Here is a 17220-nt window from a genome sequence, read left to right on the forward strand (position 1 = left end):
GGGATATTAGACACCTTAGACACCATATTTCCAGCATGGCAGACCAAAGTTTCATCAGCCAAGAAAGGCCTTTCACACATCTGCAGTATATAAACTTACCTGCACCTGAAATGTGATTCCTCTCTCACGTGTTTGCTCTACCAGGAAAGGCTTATTGTATGCTGTCACAGATCAGAAGAGAATATGAAAGGGCTGTCAGTTGTTCAACTTCTGATGGATTAGGTAAGTGCCACGTTATTACTGTTGACCAATCTGATGCATGTGACAGCCATTGGCTGATACAAGCTCTTACATATACTACATGAATTCATATTTGAATTCAATACCATGTGAATTCGTAACCCGGGGTGAAAAGAATAGGGAATCTGGGTGAATGTGCAACCATTATAACATCTCCTATGTTTGTACAAAATTCTTTTCTGGAGGCAGATGAAGCATTTTGGAGGAAAATGAAGCATTCTGGAGGCAGACAAAGCATTCTACAAGTGGCTGCCAGAAGTCTCACAATTGCTAGACCTTGTTCTGCTGGGGGACTTCAACCTACCTGACATCTGCTGGAAATAGAACACAGCAGATAGTGAGTAGTCTTGAAGGTTGCTTGGCTGCATGGAAACTTCCTGACACAGGTGGTAATGAGCCTGCCAGGGGAGGTGCCTCACTTGAGCTGCTGTTCGCAAGCGGAGAAGGACTGATGGGAGATGTGCTTATCAGAGGCCTTCTTGTGAAGGTCTAGCGACCAAAAACTGGTCAAGATTGGATTAAAAACAGCTCAAAGGAAAATGACTTGGAGATGATGGCTGATGGGAAGCTCAACATGAGCCATCAATGTGCACTTGCAGCCCAGTAAGTAACTGGATCCTGGGCTGCATCAGAAGTGTGACCAGCAGGTCCAAGGGAGGTGATTCTCCCCCTCTACTCAGCTCTCATGAGACCTCACCTAGAGTACTGTGTCCGCTTCTGGAGCCCCCAACAGGAGAAGGACATGGAGGTGTTGGAGCAAATTCAGAGGAGGGCCATAAAGATGATGAGATGAGCATCTCTGCTATGAAGACAGATTGAGAGAGTTGAGGTTGTTCATCCTGGAGAATTGGTGGCTTTGGAGGGATCTTATAAGCAGCCATCCAGTACCTGAAAGGAGCCTACAAGTATGATGGAGAGGGACTTTTTATAGGGGCAAGGAGGAATAAGACATCGGGAAAGGGTCTCAAACTGAAAGCAGGTAGATTGAAATTAGATATTAGGAAAAAATTCTTTATTGTGAGGGCAGTGAGACACTGGCACAGGTTGCTCTGGGAAGTCGTGGATTTCCTCTCCTTGGAAGTGTTCAAGGCCAGGTTGTATGGGGCTTTAAACAACCTGGTCATGGAAGGTGGGGCTGCCCATGGCAGGGCATTTAGAACTAGATGATCTTTAAGGTCACTTTCAACCCAAATCATTTTATTAGTTTATGATTTCAGGATTTATTCATAGCATACAACATTAGATAATACTGTATTTCTAGTAGATAACTTAGAGATAACTATCTGCGATAGGAATTTGTAAAAGCAATCCTTTATTTAAAAAATCACTTAAAAAGCAAGCTGATAAAGCTTATGAAATTTCATGTAGATATCTGAAATGTGCAAATGCAATGGAAATGCTTTTGTAATGTATTATTTCAAGGCTCTGCTTTTAAAAGACAAAATTAAAAGTCTGTAAACTTATGAAATGTGGATTGCAAATATGAACCAAAAGCAAAAGATTAGAATGAGGTAGTGGAAACCACAACTGTTAATCTCAAAATTAACCAGATATCACAAGTTCATATTATCTGTTTCATGGATCATTTTAATATTTATATAACTATATTGTACTGTTGTCCCAGGTTTTAATGTGTAATTTAAAAGTAAACAGGCCCAATATTTTACAGGGACAACAGAGAGCTCATGTAGGGATACAAAAGTGACATGGAAAACACTTTTGCATAGAAATCACTTTCTAGGGAAAGATTGTAGCAATAATGATATACAAGATGATGAAAGCCTTGATGTGGATTTTCAGCTGTTGGGATGGATGCAAAAGGGGGCCACAATGACTCCATATTGCTAGCATTTTTACTTCACTTTAATTCATGATTCACAGCAAATTCTTGGCACAAATACTGACTAAGCTTACCTTTTGGATCTAGGTGAAATTGCAATACCTTTAACCTTTTCTTAGATTGTTAGCGAATGGAGTACTTATTCTTGTGTAGCAATTATCATATAAATGTTAATCGGAATTAAATACCAAGAATGTCTTTTTGCTGACTGCATTTTTCAGCACTTCTACAACACTCAAATAGATGCAAATATAGGTACAGTACAAATATAGGTACAGTACAAATATAGGTACAGTACTACAAATATAGGTACAGTACTGTTTTATTGCTAAATATATCTCAGGTTCTAAGTGCATCTCACAGCAAGAATATGGGAATGAAGTAGAAATTATAGGTTTTTTATTCTGTTACTCTGAATATTGCAAACTGAAGAAGAAATATTTTATAATGTCATTACACTTTTGAATAGCAGGCTAGCAAGATCATTATTTTTAATTCAGAATTTTACTCTTTGTGCTCTGTATCACATATGAGTTCTGTATAATTCATATTTTCACTAAGCATAAATATGGATTTTCTTCTGATTAACGCAGCATGAGAAAAGTAAAACAATTTCAGTTACAGTCATAGTTTTTGGAAAAAATGGAAACTCCTCTGCGTCTTAGAATATACTTCTCTATACATTTTCTAAAAGCTAAAAACATAGCAAAATTCTCCATTCTTGGAAAGCTGGTCTAACTCATCTTGGAAAGCAGAAAAGCACTAAACATAGAACACGCTTATTGCTGTTTTTGCAAAGTCACATTTCACAGTACATCTACACTTAACAGTGCCACTACCAAATGTTTCAAACATTCTGTAGGATTGATATATTGGCACAGTGAGATTGGAAGTCTGTTCCTAGAGGAATGGAGTTGAACACCTACAGATTTTAATTCTTTCCTTTGCTATTTATTTCTATGGGTGGAACTGAAAGAAAGAGGGACAATAAATATTGAGAATAGTGTTGAAGACAGGAATAAATACTTGTACAAAAACTGAAAGAACATTTGACTTTTCACAAAAAACTCACAGAATTCCTCCATGTATGACACTGCTTATTAACTAGTTCTTTTTTAACTTAACAAATGAAAGGGACATCCATCTCTGTGGAAGAAAGTAATTACTTTTACAAACTCTTTATGTCATGCGTTTCATTCATAGAATAAAATCAATATCCAGCATATAACCATACTTTTACCTTGGAATTTAAGTGCTGTCACCTGATATTTTTAACACTATATGCTCTCTGACACTTGATGATCAACAATGGGGTTTGTTGCTTACAAATATAAGTCTTAATTCCATATTTTTTCCCAATGGTACTTTCTGACAGATAAGTAATACCTGTCTTCTTTCTTGGATCTCTACAGAGTTACTGTACATGAAAACAAGAAAAATACGAACCTTGAGAAAAAACAACCAACCAACCAACCAACAACACACACCTGCCTGAGAGGACCAAGAAAATACAGAGATTACAATAATTAAACATTGGGAAAAACAGGTGTCAAGGTTGTCTGCTATTAGCCTGCTTTTCATAAAAACTCCCCAAGATAGCCCAAGATAGCTCAAAATATTCTGCTGCAAATGAGATGCCTCTTCTAGGTCCTGTTTGCTCCATGTTTGGAAGGTATTTTAACAATTTTAAATGTGTCTCAAACAACATTGTAATATCTAGCTGCTCTGACAGCATGACACCAACAGCCTATGCAGGAGACCAAGACACCAGGCCAGCTGGGACAGTGCTGGAAGCCCAAGCTTGGTAGTGAGGTGTCTGGGCTGATCAACTGCTGATCTGGTCCCCTGTTTTGTCAGTGGTGCTGGGGAGAGGGAGAGCTTGTTCAGAGGGGATGCTCATGTTTAGGCAGCATATATTAAGTGGAAAAAGGATTACCCAAAGCAACTGTAATAGGTGTTCCCATTGTCACTTAAGTATCAAAACCAGAAGGTCATTAAAATAACAAGGTCATAAGTGCTTATCAAGCATAATGCTTGATAATGTATAATCGTTGAGTTTGCTTAACAAGGTGGTACCATGTTTCAAAGTAAGCTTCCTTACACGAATTGGATCGTGATGCCTTCTCATGACCTTTTTTTAAAATTGAGTTTAGTGAAAGTGGCATCTCCTCTATCAAAGCAGATACACCTGGCAAAAGCTAACTTAAAAAAAACCGCAAAAGACGTTAGGGTTTTCCAGGCAAATGTGCTTTGAAAACTCACATAACAGTTTATTATCCCATCCTTTGCTGGCCACTTAGTGAACATGCTGATAGTCTGTAGATATCGACAGTCTAGGATATTAATAGTACACTAGCAGATGAAAAATTAATTCTTCATTGCTGCTAAAAATGCCCATGAGATTTATTGAAGGGTAACATCTAGCACTTTGTAATACCTGGTTATGAGCTGCACTCCAGCACTGGCAGTCACAGGAGATTATATTTATGTCAAGGTTCTACTACCAATGCATAAATTAGCATGTGCAAAAAGGATGTGCTGAACTGTCTAGGGAGAAAGACTTGATTTGCATTGATACACAATATTCTAATGGTAAACCAATGCCTCTTTTTTTTTTTTTTTTTTTTTTTTTTTTTTTTTTTTTTTTTATGAGCATGCAATATTTGGCTGGAGCAGAGCACTCTGCATGCACTACACTACTACCACACGGTAATAATGATACCATATATATATAACAAATATTTGAAATGGTTTGGCAACCCAGTTTAATAGGTCTGCACTAAGTATATACTCTATCCATCACTCTTTATTCCACATAAAAGCTAACAATATTCTCTGCCTCATCTGCAATTCTTATGGAAAGAGTGAAACAAGAATATCCCCAGCAAAACATTAACTTTGTCAGAGGCCAAGCTCTTTCATCAAGGACCGCCATAGTTTCTTACCAACATTTTATATCTGTTTACTGAAATGATTATTTGACATCTACAACTGATAGGTTATTCTGTGCTTTGAATTTTCAAGTACCACACAGAGCCTGCTGCACACTTTTACTCAGATATTTAAAAGGGAAATACTGATTTGACTAGCACGATTACTGCTAGGAGTTCAGAGCTGGCACCACTGTCCTTCAAGCCAAATCCTGGATTTCCCTAGATATTAATTTTTAGATAAAGTTTATCAGTTTTTCAAACTATTTTGTGATGTAATTTTTAATTACTTATATCCACATAAAAGCCTATGTAGTCAAGAAAGGCAATGGGTCTGAATGGAGACTAATGGACATTCTTGGCAAATTCTGCCATTTAATTTAAAGAGTTACTTTTGAAGCTACAGAAACCAGTTACTGACAGGATAACTGGGAGTGGGGGCAGAATAACAAGAGGATGTGACCCTACAAAATATCTTGCTTATGAATTGAAGAATTCTCAGCATATAAGCTCCTGAATAACTTTAGAGATAATAACACAGTTTTGCTTCCCTTTTATGCAATGCTTCAGATATTAAGTATATTTTACAGAGGAGGCAAGATACCTGTTTTTCCATCTCTTCTCCTGTTCCCAGGGAGTCTTGATTCAACCACCAAATGAACTAACTTTTTTGTAACTATTAACATTTTAGAGATTATAATGACAAGTTTGTAAACAATGTATCAGTGTCACGATAATATGACTAATCTTAGTCCTTTGTATTTCTAGCAGTTAGATTTTGTAGCATGCCTGTTTTGTTTTTTCCCTTAAAAAAAAATAAATTGTTCTTCGAAAATTAAATCGATGCTGAAATCCTTTCCTCCAGGGATCTGCAGCATTTTCAAGAAACAATTTTTGTCTTGAAAGAAAACACTGAGCTACTGGAAAGAGAGCACAATGACTTCATTTTAAGGACAAAATGTCTTTCTTTTCTAATTGACTTCAAACCTGAAGAAGCACAAGTTTAACAAACATTTAATTTATGCTTCTTCTTCCTCAGAGGAAGCCTAATCTGCATGCTGAAATCTGTCATTCTTCAAATCCATAATTGTTTGCTTCTGAAAACAAGCCTCTCAAGATAATGAGTGGGCATTGTTTTGATTCTGCCAAGATGTTTTTCCATTTAAAGATCTGATTAATAACCTGTTATGAAGGTCAAAGGGCAAATTCAAAGGAAAGAGTTATTTATTTGAAAAATTCAAAGAATATGTTTCATCCTAACCCTTATGAAGTGTCTGTCTTTGCAAGCTGTTCTGTCTCTACAGCTGTGTGCATGCATACCTACCAGCTTTCAGAGGTCTTTTCTATGTCCCATTCCCACTGCTGCGCAGTTCCTTTTCCTGCACTTTTTTAAAATTATGCAAGTAAAATGCAAAAACAATTTCTAAATTCAGACTACATGCACTTGCTATGTATGTCCTACATACATCTCTCAGAACACGAACTCCTGAAAAAGATCACACAAACTCCACATCATGTATCTTGTCAGCAAAACCACTTTAGTTTTGTTCACAAAAGGAAGGTTTGCAGGTATTCTGGGAAACTGTTATTCCTATGCATTATTTTACAAGTATACATATACCGTCTCTTTTAGGTCATGTGCCTACTACATGTGATAGGCCACTGTTTCTGGTTCTGTCCATGCCCTAAAAATATCTCAGTATCAAAGTTTGGGCAGAGAACAGAAAAAGTTCTGAATGCCATTAAAAAAAGATAGTCCTATCCAAACTAGGATATCTAGTTACCTTGTTTCTGGTTCATGTCATCTCTGTTCCTTCCAGTTGATGACATTTCTGGGAATAATTCCTTTTTCTTCATGTAAAAAGCAGACAGCAACACATAAGAATCATGCTCATCCAAACTAAGCCATAATTTGCCTTGCTTTTCTTCAGCACTGTATCTTTCCTAATCAATGTTTAAATTGTACTGATATGAATCCCTTTGTCAGCTTCATTCATGTCTGCTATTGCAGCCCTCAGAACACTTCCACTGTTCAGTATATCCTCAGCAGTGCGGTAGTGTGTAAGACAAACTTCACCATCTGATCTTTACATTTGATCTTGGAATTGTCTTTATTTTAATATCCAAATTTAGCTTCAGACTGTAGATAAGTGCCTTAACTTTCCCCTGTTGTCCAAAGCTGTGGTTCCATGTTTGCAGTCATGCATATTACCTTGGAGTATATATTTGAGTCACTTCAGATACAAGGGCACTTTTCCAGAAGCACTTAGGAAGAGCTAATGGTTGAGGTTTTTCCATGGCAAGAAGCTCTGAATGCTGCATGTGCAACTGTTCACTTGTCCAACCTACTTCCCTGTGGGTCTCCCTGTGGGCTGGCCTGTTTGGAGGAGCTGACCTTCTGTTTATAGTATCTATGTATAGTAGTATAGTATCTAGCTATGCTGCTAGCCAGAAACAGCTGTGTTTAAAGCAGTGCTTCACTGCTAGGACATCATTCAGCACTGCAAAATCAAAACATAATTTTTGCTTTTGACTGAGCAGTTACTGGAGCAGCAACTGTGTGGATACTTGCCTGATGACAGCTATGTATGTCCTGATGCAGCTGTGTTGAGACCGTTTGTGCCAGGCATGAGTCTGCTTGTCCACTAATGGTCACATGCAGGGACAATAAGTACATACAGGGATGGAATGACAAATTGCCCCAAGCCTAAAATTTCTCAATACTGTTGAGCTTTGTGTGAAGACTGGCCACTACCTGCACCTGCACATGAGAATCAAGAGAGTCCAATTGTAAAGGATACACTCTGAGGTATTTCACATTCCTTCTGCAAAACTATGTGTATTGAAACCAAGAAGCGATTATTCCTTTTGTTCTCAGTCTTTTTTCCTTATTTACTGCAGAACAGAACTCCTGGCACTTGACTACCACAGGTTCAAATCACTCATTTTTAAAATAGATTCCTCTCTCGATTGTTTTCCAGATCCAAGAATTGCAATTCAATTGCTCTCTAATTGGAATTTAATTGCTTAATAATTACAACTTATTAATCACTCAATGAATAAAATACAAGTGATTAAAAAGCAATGCAAAACATAACAATCAAAATGCAGACAACTATTTAGAGTCAGCTATTTACATACATTTCTAAATTGGAATGGATGAGTGACACACTGAAAAGTGAAGTTATTCACCGTAGTCATTTGACTGGATGGGATCACAGCGCAAGTCCTGCTAGAGTCTAGACAATTTCCATGGAAGTCCACTAGTGTATCTCTTTGTGTGAGTCTGACCTCACTGGTTTGCAACTGTCTCAAAGGAGCAATTTTAAAATGAATAGCACTGGCTTGGGTGGAGGACCTGGCTGGCCAGAGCAGAGCAGAGGGTGAAACCTCGATGTGATGAGACCTATTGAGCGTAGGCTATTCCTCTTTGAGCACCAGCCTTTAATGCTGGGACATCCCTCTAGGCACGACTGACTCACCTTGATTGTACTTGCGAAGTACCCGGCTAAGGGGGCTGAAGCAGAGTAAGGATGGCACCAGGAAGAAGATAAGAACTGATGAATGGGTGGAGACCTTTCCTTAGGGCCAACCTTCAATGCTGGGATGCCCCTGGAGGCACGATTATGTACCTGGCTAAAGTGGCTGGAAGAGAGGAGGAATGGCATCTGGAAGAAGATAAGAATTGATGACTGGGTGGCGGGTTACACCCTTCTGCTCCCTCCAGGCAGACTGCCTGCTAACGACCCTGGCTGACTGACAGCTGCCCCTTTGGAACAAAAGGCACTCAGGGGTATATATATGGCTGTCCATGCTCTGACTGGTGTTTTCTCTTGACCCACTGACATTTCTCCACCGGACCCTGTCCAGGATCAGCGCCATCCTGAAGAACCTCTCTGGGCAGCTGGACCCCTGGTAGTGACTCTCTCTCTTTCTCTCTCTCTCTCTCTCTCTCTCTCTCTCTCTCTCTCTCTCTTTCCCACTTTCTTACCCTTTATTTCTCCACTTCGTTCTCTCATTCTTTCTTACCATTTCCTTACCACTTCTCTCTCTCTCTCTCTCTCTCTCTCTCTCATATCTTCTTTTCCTCTCTACCTCTTTTCCCTGGCTCTACATTTTTGCCCGTGTCAATTGCCAAATAAAATCTGCTTGCACCCAACCTTTTCTATGGTTTCACGTATCCAAAACAAAAATAAATTTTAATGTTACCTCGGACTGTAACACTCTTCTTGAAGGCTACTGACACAGGAAGACATTGGAGAGATGTAAGATAAGGGCTAAAGAAGCCAGGCATCTGTAGTACAACAAAGAAGGAGGAAAAGGTGAGACTGAGGTCTGCTCATAGCCTGGACTATCTCTTTAATCACCTGCCTTAGCTTCTGCTCCTCCTTCCACTCTTGAGTTGGTACAGGGACATTTGCTGCAGCACAGACAGCTAATGCTGCTTGGCTTGACTCCACAGCTGCCTCCCCACTCCCAAATAACATGTGTTTGCTTTGTAGTATCTTCCCTCATGACTGCAGCTTACTGTTCATTGCTCCCACACACTAGCTCCCACAGTAAATCAACCATCTTCTTAAAAGGCAGTGTTTGTGGCAGTGTGTGGCTTCACCCACAGGTGTCCTGATTCTTTATACAAGAAAGGGAAAATTGCTACTGTTCAGTCCCCAGCTGGATGGATACATGCGTATTCTTACAGCAGGAATAACTTGCATTATCATCTCCTGCTGTCTTGGCCACTGCTAATTGCTACAATGTTAATGCTCTGCAAGTGTGCTTATGGTTACCTTGGCTGGTTGTGGGTTGGGAAATAGAATTTACTCCGAGAGAAAAATGAAGACACATTGCTGATGATAGCTACTTTGCCTGCTTGTGCACAAAATAGAGGGAGAGATCCCCTGCTTGGAAAAGGGAAACGAAACATAGGAAAGGATGGTTTACTGGCTAGCTAGTCTGTGTAGAGTCCCAGAACAGACAGAGCAGAATAGGACTATGGGGAATACGAAGAGGAGTAGCAAGTAATGGCTTTACTGGGGACAGCTTTTACTTTTCAAATCTAACCTTTGTTTTGAATGACGTGACGTCAAGAAGTGTCATTCTAGGTCAGCAAAACTGATTCTTTGCTCCAGCCAAGAATTTGATATTATACAGCCTGAATAGTCAAAATCAGTTACTCCGAGCAGCAAATACGAGATGTTGGTTCTCTGATGGGAACTAAAGTATAATCCAGGTTCCCCTGGGGGCATGCAGAACAGTGGCTTGATGCATTCTCACGGAAATTTCTCTACATCTGACCAGCCTCAAACCTCTTTTTAATGCATTGAAATGAAGCTTAAAGTATTTCTTTAGAAACACGGTAAAGAAATTCAGGATTCACTGGTTTTAAAGTGTTGCATCAACAAAGACTGTTTGGCATCAAGTATACACAGATTTCAGCCACTGCTCTGAACCAGAGATTCTTCAGTGCTTCAAACAGCTGCTCCCATTTGTTTGCATAATTTGCACCAGGTTCTTTCAAGTGCCCTGTCAGCATTTCTGCTGAAGTATTTTAAAAGTCTATCGAAGAGTTTGAAATAGCTGAACGCTCCCAAGAAGCCCTTTTAATGTGCCACCCTCTCCCCCGCCCTTGTTTTGTGGAGGGTTTTGTGGCGGGGGTTCAAAGCCACACCCTACCGAGTCTTTGTTGAAACTTTGTGCAAGCCACCTGAGAAGCCACATGCTTGGCAAGCCACTTATCCTGCCAAGAAAAGGGAACAGAACAGCAAACCAGCCTCAACTTCCAAGGCGCCGCAGCCCGAGGGGAAGCCCCACGCCCCCGCCACGCCCGTCGGCAGCGCCCGGATGCGCCCTCCCCCCCCGGGCCTGACACACACGGGGAGCCGCGGTAACGCTCCCCACGGCTCCCGGCTGACAACCGAGGGCGGCGGGACAGAGCCCTCCATCGCCCCGCATCAACCCAGGCGATGGCGACGGGTCCCCATCAGCCACGGGCCACCCCAGAAGCAAGCTCCACCAGCCCGTCTCTCCCCCGCCAACCCGAGAAACGGGCTGCGCGGTGCCTAAACCCTCCTCATTTCCCTACTCCCTCCCTCCCTCCCTCCCCACCCCGGGAACGGGTTCTCCCAAGCCCTGCTCCCTCCCACCCATCACGGGGAGCTGCTGCTTCCTTTCCCTTCCAGGGCCGTCCCGCCCCGTAACCTCACTTCCGGGGCGGCCATTTTGGGAGGCCGTCGTTTCGTGGCTGGTCGGTGGCGGAGGGGGCGGGCTCGGTCCCGGGGCCGCAGCGGCGGGTGACAGCGGCGGGGTGGGGGGGGGCAGCAGGCCAGCCGGTGAGTGTCGGGGGAAAGAGCCGCCACCCGGTGATCGCACCGCCCGCCTGCCCCAGCCATGTCGGACTTCGACAGCAACCCCTTCGCCGACCCGGACCTCAACAACCCCTTCAAGGTGAGGCTGGAGGCGGGGAGGGGGCGGCTGGCGGCGGTGAGACTTCCAGGATGTCGAGGCACTGGGGGAGCGAGCCGCGCCGAGCCGCGGGCATAGCGGGGAGCGAGAGAGAGAGGGGCCACCGCCCCCCTCGCCCTCCCGAGGGCGGTGGGGAAGGGCCGGAGCAGAAGGGCCGGAGCGGAGGACTAGTGCCGCCCCCGGAGCTTCCCGCGGACCGGGCCGCCGCGGGCCCGGCAGCGCCGGAGGGAGCTGCACTCCGCCAGGCGTCGGCAGCGACAGCTCTTTGGGGGTCGCAGGGTAACAGCGTTGTTGGAAGTCCTAGAAACGAGGGAAAGCCTTTTCACATGTTCAGGTTTCCGCGTTTCTTTCTGTGGCTGAAATAACACAAGTTGCATTTCAGGTACATTATTTTTAAGGAGAAAAAAAAGAAAAAAAGAAAGAAGAGGGTTTTCTTGGTTTTGGCAGTAACTTTGTGTATAATACTACTGCAGTCTTCTTTGTTGCTTTAGTATGACCCAGATAGTTAAGCTTAGTTAATTTACCCTTTTTTCCCTCTGACCTCGTTCCAGCCCCCACCAAGCTTACTTGCTTCTGTACATTATCTCTGAAGTACGCAGGCTGCTGATGGTGAGGCTTAAATTCTGCCCTGCATCTCAAAATACTATGTTGTAATGTATTCTAACGCTTTTAGTTTTTGCTCTAGTGACTTGCCATACAGCTCAGAATTTCTTCTTCACCTGCTTCTTTGGCTTCAACTGTCAAAATGAGCTGACCTCCTCGGATGCTTCCCCTCATTATAATTTCTTTCGTTTTTGTTTCAATACAGTTCAACTAATTTATTGAACCACATTAATAATACTACCAAAATTTTTATGGCAGCGTTTTACTTCATGCTGACAATTTAAAACACATACGTGGTATATGGCAGTGCGTTTTGGATGTCAGCTGGAATAATTAAACCTTTTAATAATTGAGCAGTCACATTTCAAGCATACTTCTGTGCATGTTGCTGCTGGAAGCATAGTGTTACTGACACTTATTCACTGGAGTCTATCAGAATAATTATTTCAGTTTTTATAGTCATAAAATTTAGTCAGTGGTATTCCTTAGGTTAGACACTGTGTTTTTACTTGTTGTACACAATGCAGTAACCTTCGAGATGGAGAGCAGCCCTGGCGTTGGGATTACTGCCAGCAATAGCTTGGACTGGCACCAGTGGTAGTGAGCACTGTTCTTTTAAATACCTTTTGGCACCAAGTACTGAAAAGATGTCATTGTTCTAGAATTTGTCTTCAGCAACAAAAATATATGATGCTTTTCCTCACTATTTGTAATAGTTATGAAAATAACGTTTAGCAAAATGTATGCTGTATATATACTTAGGGTGGTTAGGGATACTGGACGCAGTATAGTTGACCCCCATATTGTTCATCGGCCTAAATTACTTGTCCTGGGTGGTGTTTCTGAGGCTTACACTAGGGACCTACCTCAACCATACTTTGAGTTTGAAAACATTTCTTAAAAGTTTATACTATAGCAATAGTTTATTCTGATTTCTCCTCAGGGTAAGACTTCTATTGTAGCTGTCAGGCAGAACCCATGCTCTACTTCTCATCTGCAATGCATCGTAATAGAAGGACTCTATAACAGCTTTTCTGTAACTCGTAGCCCACTGTTAAAAACAGTCCTGGATTCCATTTATTTTCAGAAGTTGGTTTAGGAAAGCCACATACATACTTTTTCAGAAGCTTTTTTTCACTTTCTTAAGTCTTTGCTAATTTTGGTCACATTCCATTGCCCACAAAAGGTACTCATCCATGTATTTAACTTGAAGGGGAAAAAGCCTCACATATAAGCCAAGCCATGGTTGTCATCACATTGGCATAACAGCATTAAAATTAATGAGTATTAATGCATGCCTGTATTTAAATTTAGTCTGACTTACGTGTTTTAAAATACTTCTCACATAGAACCAGTATTTCTAGGTGGACCCTCTCAACCTAAGTCATTTTGTATGATCATCTTATTCAAATGTGCTCAAGTTTTCATTTGGTTTTGCTTTATAATTCCGTATATAATGTGGTTAGTCGTTTTCCTTGCTTTTGAAGCCACTTCCTCTGCTAATGTGAAATCACTGAGTAGTGTGACAGAGGCAGCTGGGGGGGATATCATGTGGAAGCATTGTTGCAAGGGTCTAAAGATAGATCCTTCTTTTTCTTAAAGATTTTAAGAAATATGTCTGCCATCTACTTGTGAGGTTTCCTGTGACTTATTGTGCCTTTCAACAAAAGTATTGCAGCAGAGATTCTTGCTTGCAGAATTGCAAATTGCAAGTTGAGTCAGATAAATATGTTCTCACAGAACATAAAGATAGAGCAGAAGCATCTCATTTGCTCAGTATTTTTGGGTAGTTAATAATTTTGAAAAGCTAAAAAAATATAAGTTTCTGTTTTGGTATCTACTGGAAGTAATGAAATGTCTTTTGTAGAATTTACCTTGTTGTATCAAGAATTAACATACTTGGATTGATCATAAAACATTGTTGATTTTGAGACAGTGGCTGCTTAGCCTCTGCTTTTTCTTTTTTTATTTCTTAAAAAAAAACAAAGCAAACTTGAACTGAACCTAAAGCCTTATATGCTTTTGAAGTTGTTGCTTTTCTCTGTAAATAGCTGTCCTCTGGATGCTGTACCAACAAAACCAATAGGTGTTTTGGTTTGAAAAACAAGTGGTAATGAAACAAGTAGATAAGTAGCATTCTAACATCTTAAAGTTCCACATTAATGTTGTGCAGAAGAAAGTATGTCCATGCACCATGGAAAAAAAGACTAGATAATCCTGATGTAATTTGATGTATCAGCATTGTGAACAAGTACACATTTGGTGTGACCTCAGGTATAATAAATCAAAGCAGACTAGTAATGAAACGGGGGGTTGGACTAGATGATCTTTCGAGGTCCCTTCCAACCCCTAGGATTCTATGATTCTATGATTCTATGAAAGCTATTTATTTTCTTCCCTTGATAAGCACTTGCCGTATACCTTGTGAGTATGACTTCACAGTGGTAAAGTTCTTACTGACAAACTCTGCTGTTTGTCAGCACCCAAACAGGGTGAGCAGAGCAGATCTAGTGATCATAACTACTTTCAGCCAAGAGTCTATAAAGTGCTAGACAGGTCCATAGAGAGCAGACAGATCTGAGCCCAAGTTAGAAAGTCAAGTCAGGGTCAGGACCAGGATCAGGATCATGTCCAGTGAAAATAACCAGGGTCAGTAGTATTGGCAATTTCTTTGGCAATGAGGCAGGTCTGACCACCTGGGAGGAGTCTGAGCATCCTTATTAAATTCCTTAGAGTTTAATCTTGAACAGACTAAAGCAGGATGGAGTAAATCTTGTGTGACAATAAGGCAGATTTCTAATGTACCTGTCTCCTTGTTTTGTCTTTATTTTTGTTTGTTTCTAATGTCCTATGATGCCTTAGTGCCATAGTTGTCTTCTGTCTTGGGAAGTAATACAAATACAGAGGTTCTGAAGCCATAGTCACTTGAAATCCACTGTGAATTAGATTTTCTGTGAAACAATTCAGCAGTTCACCTACAATAGAAATATGTTAGTTCTATCTCTTTTTTGTTGTTGTAGTTTTTATTTTCTGGTTGGTTGGGGTTGGTTTGTTTGTTTGTTTTTGTGGTGGGTTTTTTTTTTACATTTTATTCTTGTTTTATTAGTAAATGGTAGTGCTAGTAAGAGTAGAAATTATTTTAAGCAGAGCTATGAGTTTCACAATCCTTTGTGGCTTTGCTGATACAGATGGTAAAAGGTGTGAGAGCTGTTACAGTGATCCAAACATGAAACAGTAAGTTATAAGTGACTGTGGAATGGGGACTTCAAAAATGGAGTTGTATGATGAATTGTGTTGGGTCAGTTCACCTGATGTGTATAGAGCTCTGAGCATATGCATGTGTATAATACTATAGACACTGTATGTAGTAGGACTCAAAACTAAGATTCATATATTTCTGTTAAAATGTGCATGGTGACCTTTGGGTAAAATCAAAACCAGCATGTGATATGGATGAAAATTTAATCAGAATGGTCTATGTCCTGTTAAGTTTTTGTGTGGAAGGGCACATTCATGGAAATCTTCAAAATGTATGGAGTGTTAATTATGTGAGTAATTTCTCTGGATTTTGTATCCAAACTGATTAGTTTTGAGTTTTTGCTCAAAAAAAGGTGGTTTGTATTTCTCTCATGGCTGCTATTCTTATATAGGTGTCTCAGATGTTCTAAGACATCTAAAAATGGTGTTAGGCACCTGAATTGCTCCCACTGAGGTCACAGGATTACTTGAGTCATTAGAGCTAAGTGAATGTTAGAGTTTAAATTTACTGCAGAGGTAATTCCAGTTATAATTTGGATGTTACACATAATCTGACTCACACAAGCACAGATTAATCTGGTTTGGCAGGATGTACAAGATGGAGGTTTGATTCTGAAGCTGATAGTGCAGATAGATGTGGCAGCAGAATCTATGCAGTTTATACCTTAGTTGCTGAAGTGAAGCTAAAGTGATAGAAATTTACCAGAAGAAAGTTTAATTTTTTTTGAAGGATTAAGACCCTAATTCATTGAAGTGTTTCTGCATTATTTGTGCTCTAGAATTCCAAAGTTTTGTTGTCTGTATGTATAACTGAGTTTTAATTCTATGAAATATACCTGATTAAATTTCTTGTCTTTAAATAAATAAAGGACATAAAATACAAATATTTCTCTGACCTTATTACCTGGTTTCCCTTCATGACTTTGAAAGTTAGGAATTCTTCAAAATCTTGCATAATTTAATGCTGATCATCACAATATTGGGAGTATTCTTTAGTACATAGTAACTAGCTTTCAAGAGTACATGTTGTTAGTCCTGTAACTGCACTGTAATCTATTAAAATTATGAAGTGTTTTAATATATACTAATTAGCAGCCATAGCTGCTTTTTTCCCCCAGATTTTCAGTGAAGTATTAGTATGTGTTGCATTAGTATTATTACAGTATGTATTGATACTTAACTTTACAAAGAGGAACATAACACATGTTTCAGGAGAAAGATTTGAGAATAGCTATTAGATGGAGATGATGCTTTTGTTAGGCATGTAGTAATTCCTTCATTGCAAGATGGGACTGATGGAAGCTTGGTCTTGTGAACTTCCAAAGTTTTTTGATTTTTGGAGTTGGGGAGTGTCCCTTGCTTGGTAGCTCAGAAGCCTTCTTTTGTGTTTTAGGCCTAGCTGGTAACAAAGGACCACATGGCTGTTTGCTCTCCCTTCCCCCAGTTCCGGATGGCAAGGAGAGAATCCACCTAAAACCTTGTGGGTCAAGACAATGGCTAGGAGGGTTTCACTCAGCAATTACAGTCATAGGCAAAACATCCTCAACTTGTGGGAAAAAAATCCCCCAATTTACTTTATCATTAATCAAATCAAAACAAGACAAAGAGAAAACAAAACTTAAATATCATACCCTACCCACCCCTTCTTTCCAAGCCCAAATTACCTTGTTCTCAATATCTCTACCTCCTCCCAATGGCGCAGGGGTGTGTGGAGTGGGGTTTGCAGTCAGTTTGTCACAGGTTGTTTTCTGCTGCTCCTTCCTCAGGGAGGAGGACTGCTCACTGCTCAGCCCCTACTAATGTGGGGTGCCTCCCACAGGAGAGAGTCCTTCATGAACCTGTCCCATTGGAGTCCCTCCCACGAGATGCAGTCCCTCAGGAGCAAAG

At 40.6% G+C, this 17220-nt stretch overlaps 1 protein-coding gene and 1 long non-coding RNA gene across 3 annotated transcripts in view; one reads left to right on the top strand and one right to left on the bottom strand.

Annotated features, from left to right (window-relative positions):
• The window catches only part of LOC139790342 (uncharacterized), a 32979-nt gene extending 21803 nt beyond the window's left edge, over positions 1 to 11176 (bottom strand). Inside the window, exons 1-2 of the long non-coding RNA XR_011723461.1 lie at positions 11116 to 11176; positions 9220 to 9304 (exon numbers count right to left, since the gene is read on the bottom strand). This is a non-coding gene — a long non-coding RNA (uncharacterized lncRNA). The remainder of the gene's footprint in view (positions 1 to 9219; positions 9305 to 11115) is intronic.
• A 46-nt stretch (positions 11177 to 11222) lies between these two features.
• The window catches only part of SCAMP1 (secretory carrier membrane protein 1), a 40951-nt gene continuing 34953 nt past the window's right edge, over positions 11223 to 17220 (top strand). Inside the window, exon 1 of one of the 2 annotated variants that reach the window (XM_071732042.1) lies at positions 11223 to 11454. In XM_071732042.1, the coding sequence (XP_071588143.1) occupies positions 11398 to 11454 (57 nt within the window). In that variant the 5' untranslated portion in view covers positions 11223 to 11397. The remainder of the gene's footprint in view (positions 11455 to 17220) is intronic. The other variant, XM_071732043.1, reaches the window with a different exon arrangement.

This window comes from Heliangelus exortis, chromosome Z, assembly GCF_036169615.1.
Source record: "Heliangelus exortis chromosome Z, bHelExo1.hap1, whole genome shotgun sequence".
NCBI classification, from domain to species: Eukaryota; Metazoa; Chordata; class Aves; order Apodiformes; family Trochilidae; genus Heliangelus; species Heliangelus exortis.